Source organism: Myxine glutinosa, unplaced genomic scaffold (genome assembly GCF_964187855.1).
Source record: "Myxine glutinosa unplaced genomic scaffold, kmMyxGlut1.1 SCAFFOLD_1445, whole genome shotgun sequence".
Taxonomy (NCBI): domain Eukaryota; kingdom Metazoa; phylum Chordata; class Myxini; order Myxiniformes; family Myxinidae; genus Myxine; species Myxine glutinosa.
The window spans coordinates 32,322-47,016 of record NW_027617540.1 but is presented as its reverse complement, the minus strand read 5'-3'; the positions used below and the strand labels follow the sequence as shown (position 1 = coordinate 47,016).

The following is a 14,695-nucleotide window of genomic DNA, read 5'->3' as shown; positions in this document are numbered from 1 at the left end:
TAGTCAGTGAGGTCAGAAGGGGTGTGGAGGTCAACGAAGGGAGAAGTGGACATTTTTTCAGAGAGGGTGGATGACAATGAGGTAGGTGAAAGAGCGTTTAGCTTACGGAAGTTGATCGTGCGATAATGCCTTGGTGCTGGGGTGGGAACGTTGACGGTCATAGTGATGGCTAAGTGGTCAGAGAGGGTGAGGTCGGAGCCAGAGAGATGGTGCAAAATCAATCCAGTAGAGCAGACAAGGTCCGAAATGTGACCACGGTTATGGGTAGGAAAGTTGACATGTTGAGTGAGGTTAAAGCAGGTGAGTAAATCAGTGAAGTCAGTGGAGTCCATGTGGATATTGAAATCACCAAGGACGACGACGATTGAGGGGGAGAGGGAACATAGCTGGGTCAGAAAGTAGGAGAAGTCAGACAGGAATGATGGGTGTGGTTTGGGAGGGCGGTAGACAACAGCCATGACTGACTGTGCGTGACCAGAGAGTTTAGATACAGCTATTTGATCTTCATTTCAACAATATTGATATTTAAAGATGATATAATAAAACAAATATCATGAAATATTTACATTTTGTAGTCCATTGTATATTTTAAATAAACATAAATGCAAATTTCGCATGTGGAAAAAGTAAGTACACCCCTACATTTATTACTACTTCAAATACCTAAAATTAGAATCAGGTGCACCAGCTGAGGTGCAAATGATTAGAACATCGTTGGAGAGGATCTTGGAGGAACCTGTCTTATTTAAATCTGACATTTCGTTTGGTTTGCTCTTTGTTGTTGAAGTGTGCGGCGTCACCATGCCAAGATCAAAAGAGCTGTCTGCGGCCTTCAGAAAGAAGGTTATAGATGCCTACGAGTCTGGGAAGGGATTTAAAAAGATCTCCAAACAATTTGAAACGAATCATTCGACTGTCCGGAAGATCATCTACAGGTGGAGAAGATTCCAAACAACTGCCAACTTGTTCGGGCCATGCCGCCCCGGCAAGTTCAGCCCGAGAGCAGACCGCAAGATGCTGAAATAAGCTTCCGAGCACCCCAGAATGTCATCACGGGACCTACAGGTAGCTCTCGTCACCGTCGATGTCAAAGTGCACGAGTCCACCACTAGAAAGAGTCAGTCATTAGAGTTAGACTGTCCGCCCCATCCTTCCCTTTCTCCAAGCTATTCTGAAATCTCTGACACACCTTCAACGGCTCTCCCTACCTCTTGCACATCTTACCCGACCCCTCGTCCCCCCTGTTCTGTATCCGATGGTCCCCCTTCCTCTTCATTAACGAACGGTATGGACCTCAAACATCTGGGGCCTTCGTTCAAACTTGACCGATCTCTCCATACAGGTTGCTTCTGACAAAGCAGACGTGATCTGCTTAACAGAAACTTTCCTCCTTCATGATGTCTCTGATTCCTTGGTATCTCTCCCAGGTTACTCCCTCCTCCGGTATGATAGACCTGAGCCTCGTCCTGGAGGCGGGGTTGCTGTCTTTATCAAAAACTCTCTTCCTCAGTCGCCCTGCACTGCAATGCACTGCACTGCACTCTCTCCACCTCACCCCCTGGAATACCTGTGGCTACGGCTTCCCCTTCGCTCCCACCTCTTGTTCATATGTGTGTTGTACCGTCCACCAAACGGTGATGACTCCATCTACATGTCGCTGTCTGATAATATGGACCCACTTCTATGCACTCATCCCAAGTCTCTCTTCCTCATATGTGGTGATTTAAATTGTCACCATGCCAGTTGGCTGGGTGTGGGTACCTCTCTCACCAGCCATGGCTCCTCAGCAAAGGACTTCTGCGACTCACTGGGACTGACACAATCTGTCAATTTCCCCACCCGGATCTCAGTCAACGGAGCATCTTCTCTTCTGGACTTGGTTATGACTAACTTACCTGAAAATGTCTGCTGCTCTTCTTCTGCTCCAATCGGCTCTTCTGATCATGTGCTTGTTAAAGTGGACATCTCTCTGACCATTCTCAGGGAGCTCTGCTCAGCGTCGACGAGTCTGGCATTTCACTCAGGCCAACTGGCACGGTCTTCAAGCAGCCATCAATCATCTGGACTGGTCTCCCATCTCTACCACCTCTGACAGCAACTGACATCATCCTGGGAATTCTTCCAAAGTAAATTGCTCTCTCTCTCTCTCTCTCATGCACAGATTTATGCCATGTCGTCTTCAGTTGTCGTACGCTTCCTCCCGTCCATGGTGCAGCACGGAATGTTGCGGTGAGGCTGTTGCCCAGAAACAACTTGCCTTCGTCTCCTGGAAAGCAAATCCAACGGAAGGAAATGTCATTTCCTTTCACAAAGCCCGAAACAAGTGTGTGTCCACCCTCAGGAGAGCCAGGAAACAATATCTCTCCGTTCTCAATACCGAACTGTCTTGTCTGTCTCCCTCTTCCGAATCCTGGTGGCGTCTGGTCAAATCTGTTTCTGGTGTTTGTTCCCCCTCCATCCCCCCCCTCAGCTCAAACGGCTACACGGCTGCCTCCGCACGTGAAAAAGCTGAATGCCTCAACTCTGTGTTTGCCTCTAAATCTTGTGCGCCACACCCATCCCTCTCTGTACCCAGTCGTACCCAGGTGCTCCGTGTCCTTTCCGCCCGACGAGGTGGAAAAGTTTCTGTCAACCCTCGACTCCGATTCTGCAACTGGACCTGACGGCATCAGCCCACGGGTCCGAAAATGCTGTTCTTCCGCTCCTTCACTCCCTCTCTCTGTTCTCTTCACCCTCTCTTTTGCTCAAGGTCAACTGCCATCTGCTTGGAAATCAGCCAACATCACCGCTTTGCACAAAAACAGATCCTAGCGACTACAGACCAATCAGCCTTCTCCCAATTATTATCAGCAAAGTCCTGGAATGCATCATTGCTTCGGATATGAAATGTTTCCTCTTCTCCAATGGCTTGATCTCTGGTCATCAATTTGCTTCCAGACCAGGTCACTCCACTCTGGACATGCTGCTTCTGCTGTCTCAACAATGGATGGAGGGAGGGAGGGGTCCTCAATGCCAAACGGGAAATCAGAGGCGTCTCCCTCGACATACGACGTGCCTTCGATACGGTCTGGCACGCCGCTCCGCTCACCAAACTCTCCTCCTTTGGTATCCATAGAAATATCCGCGCATGGCTGGCGCATGGACTTCCTCTCTAGTCGTAGTGAGCGTGTGGCCCTGAATGGCTTTCTCTCACCTCCTCTTCCTGTTCAGGCTGGAGTTCCCCAAAGCAGTGTTCTGGGCCCTGTGCTTTTTCTGGTCTTCATCAATGATCTCTCTGACTCTTTGCTGACGACTGCACTCTGTTGTGCCGCTCCATTGCTCATCCCTCAGATCGGCAGTCTGCAGCCTCCTCGCTCTCTGCAGACCTGGACAAAATCACAGACTGGGCAAACAAGTGGAACGTGTCTTTCAATCCGAAACAAATCTCACACTCTTACGATGTCTCTCCGAAAAGACCGACTGGACAACCCTCCCATCCACTTTCTGAATATTCCTCTCCAAGAAGTTCTGTCACTCAAGCTTTTGGGTTGGGTCTCACTATGTGCCATGATCTTTCCTGGAAAAAAAGCACATTTCCAAGCCGGCCTCCAAAGCCAGTCGCCGACTGGGCATCCTCCGTCGTGCGAAGTCCTTCCTTGGCACACCTGAGCTCCTCGCCACATACGAGGCTTTCGTCCGCAGCTCAATGGAGTATTGCTCTCCCCTCTGGGCCGGTGCTCCTGCCTCACACCTAGCTCATCTTCACGCTGTTGAAACCAAAGCGTTCAGAATCATTGGAATCTCCCGCGATGACGCCATCTCCGAGGGCCTTTCACTTACTCACCGCAGGCAGGTTGGTGGTCTTTCCGTCTTCTACCGACTCATCTCCGGCGTAGCCCGCCCCCTCACCCCCCAGCCCTGTCTGTGCTCTGTCCCCCAAATATTCCTACAGGTCGCACAAGATCTGCCTGCAACCCTCTTGTGGTTAAACTGCCAAAATCAAGACTCTCCGCTCACCTTCACTCCTTCATTCTTCTTTTGTCCCGCCTCTGGAACAAACTCCCTCACTCTCTTCAATCGCACTCCTCCCTCCAGGTCTTTAAAACAGCTGTTCGCCACCATCTCTTATCTTCCCCAATCCAAAACCTTGATCTTTTCTACCCCCGCTAATTTCACCCCAAATCCACTTTTTTGAAATACCAACTTCTTTGCTGAAAGTCCTTGGTGTCCTTGCATTTTATACCGATCCTGCCTCCCCCCAAGCCCTCTCCCTCCCACACATCTCCCGATGTCCCTGCTCTCAAATGTTGTGTTTGTGTGCTTCCTCCCCTTCTCTCCCCATCTTGTGTACCGGTCCCCTTTTTATATACTTTGTTTGATAAATGTTAGCTCTTTCACGAGCCTCGATTCTGTATATAAAAAAACAAAACAAACAAAAAAAAGTCTTCTTCTTCTTCTTCAAATAAAATGACCACACTCTACATTAACCCTCTTAATTGCGTTAATTCCGCCAAGACCCTTCAGGCCACCAATACCCCAAAAGACCCCGAAGGCCCAAAACATCCCGAAGACCCAAAGCACCCCGAAATGGTCAAAGATGCCGACCCCTCCGATACGACGTGCGGTGAAGCGCGCGGGGCGCGCCGAGTCACGCACGCTGGACGCTAGTATATATAAATAAATCAAGCACCCTTCCTTCGCCAATATATCCACACTTTTGAGTACAACATTAAATTTAAAAAAAACTCAAAAGTATTTTTACATTTTTTGATTTATTTCACGTTCAATTGCACATTCATCCAATAACCTGAAACACTACTTTTCCTTTTGCCATTTTATATGTGGAGGCATTCTCGAATAAATTCTAATTTATTGATCATTCGATCATTCATTCGTTCATTCATGTAAAGCTCTTCACAAAATGCAAACACCACATATAGAAAATACCTGGGGTGATATCCATATCCATGTCACATGTCACATGTCACATTCATTGCGTCACTGAGAACGTTATTATACGAGTAAAAACAAAAACTGATCATTCTCTGCACAAATGATTTCTTTTTTCATGAATAATCTTTGCTCTCTCTCATTGGGAAATGTTAAAGGTACAATTATTTTGTTTGCAATGACTGCAGCTTTAAAACTATTTCACAAGGCTGTAACAAATGACCCTTCGTCAATGGAGCGACCATATTGGGGAAGACGGAACACTATGGGGGGAGCACAAGAAAAATGGACACGGGCGGGCGGGCGGAATGCCCATTGCCCAAGCATTTATAACTTTGAAGGTAACGGAGCGAAAAGGTAACAGTTCGGTTAATGCCTTTTTTCCTCGATTCTTCTTGAAGACGAAAATGTTTTGAACAACCGCTGTTCAAGAATCACACGTCAAGCAACAATCATAACATCGACGTTCGACGTATTCATGATGTATAAAACCGCTGAATGAGGTGGATTTCATTTTTCCATTTCCATCGGTGGATGAGCATGAACACCAGGCAAGGTGGTGCCAGGACATCACCGGTCCTGGCACTGCCAAAACGAATCAATCACCCCGAAGGTAATCGAGATCAGGCCTCCATTCAAGCTACTTCACCACAGCACTGTTCTTGCCCAACCTGAAAGGAAGACAAGGACGACAACAATATTTCAGGGAATGTTGCATCATTTATCCTGAAATATCATTTGGCAACATTCAGAAAATGACTACCGACCGCCAACAAAAGATGCCCTGACATTTGACATCATGCGAGCTACCTATCGAGCCCTGATCTGGACACATGCAGGACAGGCATATCCTGACCTTCCTCCACCAGAGGAATGTGGATAGCACATCGATGGCGCGAAGTTAGTACCAAAGCTAATGAGCCTCGTACCTGTACCAGATGCCTGCCGCGAGTTAATAAGCTGTGGATGCCAGAGAAGTTGTGCATCGTCAAGATGCTCGTGTAAAAGCATGTCCGTCTCCATGCATTGGTGCATGTAAATGCGGACCAAGATGCACAAAGCCGGCAAACTCTCTGGCTGGTGATGAGACATCTGATTCAGAAGCAGATGATTCGACTAACCGATGGACTTTCAGATGCATTGTAATTACCGTATGGTGGACATTTAAGTGAATTGTGAACATGATAGACATTAAAATGGATAGTTACCAAGACGGACATTCAAGTGAACTTTTATTTTGCTCGACATCTCAGTTAAATCATGAACATGATGGGCATTCAACTGAATAGAAAATATGATGGACATTCAAGTGAATTCTGATTTTGTTGGACAAACATTTAGTATTATGAAACACATTTGTATCTCCAAATGAAACATTTATGGTGTATTTTTGTGTTTGTGTGTATTATTCCACAGGTGGCCAAAATAATCTAAGGCATCTTTAATTCAGGTCTCTTTAGTCTTGATAATGTGCAATGCAGTCGCGAAAATCATGATATTTATCTCGATGTTATACCTGAAGTAATTGCCAATATCACATCGACTGTATCCAAACTTATGTTGTATGCATATTGCATATACCATGAAGAAAATAAGGGGGTACACTTCGGTTTTGCGGTATTAAACTCAGAAATATTAATATCAGATATATTTGTGTGGTATCATTATTTTGCACAGTGTACTGGGAAACTTTTAGAGTACACATTAAACCAATACCTTCGTTATTCTCTGTGTTATGAAGACAATTTATGATGTATCAAAATGTAAGACAAAATATACATTTCACCATTTTTACAGATTTCTTGACCCAGAGGTAACCGCAGATGTCACCGACAGCTGGGTTGCAGCTTCCATATTGTATGGAAGTACTCTGATCATTTTGACACCTCACACGACCCTCTATGTCCATTATTGGCAGAGTGATGTGTGATTTTAAGAATTCAAGAAAACGCGTTTGGACCCTGACACCGGCAGACATTAATCGCATTGTCGTAAACCCCCGCACACCGCGACAACTTGACAACCCTCCTAATGTGGTCCAAATGGGTGCACTTAATGAAATTATTGGGGATGTCGGTTTACACAAGGTGGGGGTGGGTGCAACGAAGTTTTAAAATATGGCCTATGGCCGCCATACGAACAACATTCACCCTAAATATTGGCCACGCGTGGGCGTGGCCTGTGCACGACCACATATACATGTCATGTAGGCCTACTCCCACAAGGGAGTGGCGCAGTTTAGGCTTGTCTGCGATTATTGGAGCCATTACCATTGCCTTCATCCATCATAATAAGAATGGAAATATTGTTCGAGTTTTTGGCCAATGCGCGTTATGCTGTCCCGAGGGCGGAATATTGACCTCGGCCGTTCGGCCCTCGGGACAACGTAGCTGCGTATTGGCCTGAAACCCAAGCAATATTATAATCTGACTATAATCCACCGACACCCACATTGCCAAGGTCACAATCACTGACATTTGTTTCGTGACATTCAAAGCACTATTAATATACCTACATGCCAACAAACCCAATAATAATATTGTATTGCAGAGTGTGCCTCGAAGTGCCAGGAAATGGCATCTAAGAGTTATTTTTTCAGGTCACTTTAATTTACCATAATTATTGTAGCTAATCTGAGCCACTGCCTAATCTGAGCCATAGTGCCGTGTCTGCATTCCTTAAAATTGTGACAAAGAACACTCACCACAAGCACTTGACCGCCTGGATGCTCCCCCGCAGCGTTGCATCTTCTCGGCAGATTGGTCGGCACGTCCACTTGTGTCAGCTGGCTGCAGAAACGGTGACGGGACAAAGTCGGGATGGGTTGGATTGTTCACCTCTTCTTCCCCTGTAGAAAGGACAATCAATTATTGTCAAATCAAACGTATGCAATCGATACGTTTACGATATTTTTGAACCATAATCATTGGGCAAACGCCGACCACTCCTATTGGGCTAGCCTTCAGCCTGAACCCGGACCCGAACCCCCCATCCCCGGTGACTTTCAACGTGGCACCGTCAAAGGATGCCACCTTTGCAACAAGTCAGTTCGTCAAATTTATGCCCGGTCGCAGCTGCCCACGGAGTGAAAAATACAATCTGGAGAGCCGATGAAGCCTCTCTTTTGAAACAGCCGGAAGTAATGAGACGGCCATGTTGGAGGGCCGATTGTTTGGACCAAGGGCACATTTGGAAGTAACATTTTGGAAGTGGGATGATGAAGTTGGAAAGAGGATTGACGAGAAGAGGAAGAAGTTCAAGGAGTGGCAGAAGGCAAAGGGTACGGGAGCAGAAACAGCAGAGCATGAAAGTTATAAGGCAGCCAGGAAGGCTGCAAAGAAAGAGGTAGCAAAGGCGCAGGAGGCATGTAGGAAAATGTTCGGAGAACGCTTGGATTCGGAAGAGGGTCAGAAAGCAGTATTCAGGATTGCAAAGCAGATGGCGAAAGAGAGGTGTGATGTGATGGGGGTGAGTTGCTTGAAGGATGAAGTGGGACAAATCGTTGTCGACCCAGATGGAAATAAAGGAAGATGGAAAAGATATATGGAAATGCTGTTGAATACAGAGAATGAATGGGATGGCAACATAGAGAGTAACCCAGTTTTAGGACCGGCAGAGAAGATAACTGAGAAGGAAGTTGAGGAAGCGATAAAAGCAATGAAGGGTAGAAAAGCCGGAGGGCCGACGGGAGTTGTGGGAGATATGTTGAAGGCAGCAGGAAGTTGGGGTGTGAAGAGAATGACAGAGATCTGTAATCTGGTGGTGAAAGAAGGCTGCATTCCAGTGGATTGGGAACTGAGTACCTTCGTCCCTCTATACAAGGGGAAAGGTGACCCTCTGGAGTGTGGCTCGTACCGAGCGAAAAAGTTATTGGAGCATGGAATGAAGGTATTGGAAAGGGTGTTGTAGAGGAGGATAAGGAAGAAAGTGAAGATCGACGAAATGCAGTTTGGATTCATGCCAGGAAGAGGAACGACAGACGCGCTTTTCATTGTGAGGCAGTTGCAGGAGAAGTACATGGAGAAGAGGAAGAAGTTGTTTCTTGGGTTTGTTGATCTGGAGAAAGCATTCGATCGGGTTCCACGCAAAGTATTGACATGGGCATTGAGGATGTTAGGAGTGGAGGAATGGTTGATCAGAGTAGTGATGGCAATGTACAAAAGAGCCGCACAGCTGTAAGGACGAAGGACGGGAACAGTGGTGAGTTTGAGGTGAAGGTGGGAGTGCATCAGGGGTCGGTACTAAGTCCACTACTATTTGTAGCTGTGATGGAGGTGCTGGCTCAGAACGTAAAGGAGGGTTTACCATGGGAGTTGTTGTATGCAGATGATCTGGTGTTGATTGCGGAAAGTATGGATGGACTGAAGGAAAAGATGAACACGTGGAAGGAATGTATGGAGACAAAAGGTCTGAAGGTGAATATCGGAAAGACGAAGGTGATGGCAAGTGGTAAAGCATGTGGTGAGGTGGAAAGAACTGGGAAGTGGCCCTGTGCTGTGTGTAGGAAGGGTGTCGGAGTGAACTCCATTCAATGTACAATGTGCGCTGAGTGGGTTCATCAAAAATGTAGTGGTCTGAGAGGGTCATTAACCAGTGTGGCAGCTACATTCAAATGTAAGGTGTGCACAGAGGGAGCTGCAGATGGAGGAAATGTTGAGTTGGATCTTGGAGACGGCGTGAAGCTGGAAGGTGTGAAAACATTTTGCTACCTCGGAGACATGCTGAATGGAGAAGGTGGGTCAGACTCGGCAACGGTTGCTCGAGTGAGATGTGCATGGAAGAAGTTTCGGGAACTGAGTGGCGTGCTGATGATGAGGGGAGTGTCGTTGAAGCTGAAGGGAAAGGTGTATGCTGCATGTGTGAGAAGTGTTGTGATTTATGGGAGCGAGACATGGGTAATGAACGTCGAGCAGCAACGAAGGTTGGAAAGGGTGGAAATGCGAATGGTTCGACGGATGTGCGGAGTATCGGTGAGAGAGAGGAAGACAAATGATGAATTGCGAAAGATGATGGGAATAGAGCCTGTGATTGATGCTGTGAAGAGGAACAGGTTGAGATGGTTTGGTCATGTGTTGAGGAAGGATGAAAGTGACTGGTTGAGAAGAGTGATGGAAATGAATGTAGAAGGAAGCAGAGGACGGGGAAGACCGAGAAAGACTTGGCTAAAGATGGTGGAAGAAGAAATGCGGGCAAGGGGGTTAACAAGGAGAGATGCAGAAAATAGGGCAAAATGGAGAAGATTGTCATGGGGACTGCAAGGCTAACCCCCGCTCTAGCAGGGAAAATGGCCTTTAAAATGCATGTTGTTGACACGACCATGAAGAAGATTTTGCCTTGATAGGACAAATTCTAACTTCACTTGGTGGGGAAAGTTAACCTGAAGTTTCCAACTGAGCATAAATCTCTTTATATTCCTCATCACATCCTCATGGCAAAGATGGATCGCAACGATTTAAATGTCAGACAAGGAAGATTGGATGTGGGATTTCAACTGTGTACCAACACTCACTGACCTACTCCTTTTCAAACGCTGCTCCTGGAATCTTTGATTTATACAAAAAAGTACTGCAAGACAAGACAGCCGATTTAAGAGTGATAAAAATTAGCAAATCAGGAGGACCTGAGGAGATATGAGTGAAGTATGGACCTGCCTCGGTGAACATGGGGTTCAGGTCCTGAATAAACTATTTAACTGTGTTTTGATGAGAGGAAATCCAAAGGGAATGGAGGCAAAGCATTCTGGGAAAAACATTTCATAGTCCAGTTGCCAGATGCATATATTTTAGATAATTTAAGTTATTTAAGATAATATAATTTAAGTTAGATAATTTAAGTCCAACAACATGAAGTTGTGCACATAAAATGTTTTTAAATGGTTTCTGGTGATTTAAGGTCTCCTGAATCAGAAACTGCATCACAATACTCTGTCATCATGAAAGATGTTTTATATATATTGTTGCGGATATGAGGACTGTATTTTTTTTTGATTGTGTGCTTTATCATTATTATTATTATTGTTATTCTGCGCCTCCTGCCTCCGCCGGAGCTGTGTAAAGGTCAAAAGGGCGTCCCATAACTAGTCCACAAGCATACACGTCAGCCAATAATAGAATACCCCTGTTCGATAGTTATATCTTATTCTGTAGCGGTTACCGCTGGATGCACACATTCGCCTTGCACCGGCCAGAACACGGCCAGATGCGCCTCTCCCGGGCATGCCCGGACTCACTGTTCCCGGGCACGCCCGAACCTCCCGGGCATGCCCGGTCTCGTCTTTCCCGGGCATGCCCGCTCTCGCCTTTCCAGGGCTCGCCCAGAGCGTCCGGGCATGCCCGCTATCGCCTTTCCAGGGCTCGCCCAGAGCGTCCGGGCATGCCCGCTATCGCCTTTCCAGGGCTCGCCCAGAGCGTCCGGGCATGCCCGCTATCGCCTTTCCAGGGCTCGCCCAGAGCGTCCGGGCATGCCCGCTATCGCCTTTCCAGTGCTCGTCCAGAGCGCCCGGGCACGCCCAGCCTCGACTTGCCAGGCCGCAGCCAAACACGCCCGGGCAGGTCCAGACTCACCTTTCCAAGGCTCGCCCTTGATACCCGGGCATGCCCGGTATAGCTTTTGCCGGGCAAACTTCCCGACATACAACAACAACACAACATGCATTTTAAAGGCAATTTTCCCTGCTAGAGCGGGGGTTAGCCTTGCGGTCCCCATGACAATCTTCTCCATTTTGCCCTATTTTCTGCATCTCTCCTTGTTAACCCCCTTGCCCGCATTTCTTCTTCCACCATCTTTAGCCAAGTCTTTCTCAGTCTTCCCCGTCTTCTACTTCCTTCTACATTCATTTCCATCACTCTTCTCAACCAGTCACTTTCATCCTTCCTCAACACATGACCAAACCATCTCAACCTGTTCCTCTTCACAGCATCAATCACAGGCTCTATTCCCATCATCTTTCGCAATTTATCATTTGTCTTCCTCTCTCTCAACGATACTCCGCACATCCGTCGAACCATTCGCATTTCCACCCTTTCCAACCTTCGTTGCTGCTCTACGTTCATTACCCATGTCTCGCTCCCATAAATCATAACACTTCTCACACATGCAGCATACACCTTTCCCTTCAGCTTCAACGACACTCCCCTCATCATCAGCACGCCACTCAATTCCCGAAACTTCTTCCATGCACATCTCACTCGAGCAACCGTTGCCGAGTCTGATCCACCTTCTCCATTCAGCATGTCTCCGAGGTAGCAAAATGTTTTCACACCTTCCAGCTTCACGCCATCTCCAAGATCCAACTCAACATTTCCTCCATCTGCAGCTCCCTCTGTGCACACCTTACATTTGAATGTAGCTGCCACACTGGTTAATGACCCTCTCAGACCACTACATTTTTGATGAACCCACTCAGCGCACATTGTACACTGAATGGAGTTCACTCCGACACCCTTCCTACACACAGCACAGGGCCACTTCCCAGTTCTTTCCACCTCACCACATGCTTTACCACTTGCCATCACCTTCGTCTTTCCGATATTCACCTTCAGACCTTTTGTCTCCATACATTCCTTCCACGTGTTCATCTTTTCCTTCAGTCCATCCATACTTTCCGCAATCAACACCAGATCATCTGCATACAACAACTCCCACGGTAAACCCTCCTTTATGTTCTGAGCCAGCACCTCCATCACAGCTACAAATAGTAGTGGACTTAGTACCGACCCCTGATGCACTCCCACCTTCACCTCAAACTCACCACTGTTCCCGTCCTTCGTCCTTACAGCTGTGCGTGCTCTTTTGTACATTGCCATCACTACTCTGATCAACCATTCCTCCACTCCTAACTTCCTCAATGCCCATGTCAATACTTTGCGTGGAACCCGATCGAATGCTTTCTCCAGATCAACAAACCCAAGAAACAACTTCTTCCTCTTCTCCATGTACTTCTCCTGCAACTGCCTCACAATGAAAAGCGCGTCTGTCGTTCCTCTTCCTGGCATAAATCCAAACTGCATTTCGTCGATCTTCACTTTCTTCCTTATCCTCCTCTACAACACCCTTTCCAATACCTTCATTCCATGCTCCAATAACTTTATCGCTCGGTACGAGCCACACTCCAGAGGGTCACATTTCCCCTTGTATAGAGGGACGAGGGTACTCAGTTCCCAATCCACTGGAATGCGGCCTTCTTTCACCACCAGATTACAGATCTCTGTCATTCTCTTCACACCCCAACTTCCTGCTGCCTTCAACATATCTCCCACAACTCCCGTCGGCCCTCCCGCTTTTCTACCCTTCATTGCTTTTATCGCTTCCTCAACTTCCTTCTCAGTTATCTTCTCTGCCGGTCCTAAAACTGGGTTACTCTCTATGTTGCCATCCCATTCATTCTCTGTATTCAACAGCATTTCCATATATCTTTTCCATCTTCCTTTAATTCCATCTGGGTCGACAACGATTTGTCCCACTTCATCCTTCAAGCAGCTCACCCCCATCACATCACACCTCTCTTTCGCTATCTGCTTTGCAATCCTGAATACCGCTCTCTGACCCTCTTCCGAATCCAAGCGTTCTCCGAACATTTTCCTACATGCCTCCTGCGCCTTTGCTACCTCTTTCTTTGCAGCCTTCCTGGCTGCCTTATAACTTTCATGCTCAGCTGTTTCTGCTCCCGTACCCTTCGCCTTCTGCCACTCCTTGAACTTCTTCCTCTTCTTGTCAATCGTCTTTCCAACTTCATCATCCCACCACCATGTTTCCGAGTGCCTTGGTGGTCCTTTTGTCCATCCACATACCTCACCAACGGCTCCCAACAGACTAGCTTTCATTGACATCCAACCACTTTCAAGCTCAACCACATCATCCTCGACCCTACTCAGCCTCTCTTTTAATGCCTCCCTTACTGTCACCTCTTTCAACCTCCACACCTTCATTCTCGGTTGGTACTTCACCCGCCGAGCTCTCCTCGCACCTTTCACCCTTACGTCGCAGACAACCAAGTGGTGCTGTGAAACAGCCTCCTCCCCCGGGATCACCTTTGTGTCTCGGAGGTGCCCCCTATCTCGCCTACGCACCATCAGGTAGTCAACGGTTGTCGTCGACCCACCTGACGTGTATGTAACAAGCTTATTATCCTCTTTCTGGAACTGAGTATTACAAATCAACAAATCAGCTCCATCAGCAAACTCCAAAATCCTCCGTAACCCCCATGAACTCCTTCAAAACCATCCATACTCCTTCCCACATGTCCATTTAGGTCTCCTCCTACCACAACAACTTCCTCATCTTTCACGTTTTCCATCAGCTTCTCTATCGCACACCAGAACATGTCCTTCTCTTCATCGCTCCGACCAACCTGCGGAGCATATCCCGAGATGACGTTCACCAAGAGCTTTCCAATCATCATTTTCACCATCATCAACCTATCACTCACTCTAGTCACACTCACCACACTGTCTACAAACTCCTCAGAAAACAGGACACCAACACCATTCATGCCCTCCAGGCACCCTTGCCACACAAACTTGTATTTCTGTCCCTGCCTACCCTTCACCATTCTCACACCACTTCCCTTCCATCTCGTCTCTTGCACACAACATATGTCCACTCTTCTTCTGACCAATACTTCCACCACTTCTCCTGATCTCCCTGTCATTGTCCCTACATTCCATGTCCCAAACCTCAGAAACCGATCTCCACTTCGGGCTGTACCCTGCCCACATGTAGTTGTAATTGTCATGGTTCTCTTTTTGAGGCAATGTTTTTTTTTTTT

At 47.2% G+C, this 14,695-nt stretch overlaps 1 protein-coding gene across 2 annotated transcripts in view; it reads right to left on the bottom strand.

Moving 5' to 3' along the window:
* Positions 1-4,732: 4,732 nt before the first annotated feature.
* The window catches only part of LOC137436276 (uncharacterized), a 31,744-nt gene continuing 21,781 nt past the window's right edge, over positions 4,733-14,695 (bottom strand). For both annotated transcript variants that reach the window (XR_013621633.1, XM_078769149.1), the window contains exons 3-4: positions 7,634-7,777; positions 4,733-5,600 (exon numbers count right to left, since the gene is read on the bottom strand). Coding sequence is in view for 1 of the 2 variants with exons in the window: in XM_078769149.1 (XP_078625275.1) it covers positions 5,575-5,600; positions 7,634-7,777 (170 nt within the window). In the remaining variant the exon portion in view is untranslated. The remainder of the gene's footprint in view (positions 5,601-7,633; positions 7,778-14,695) is intronic.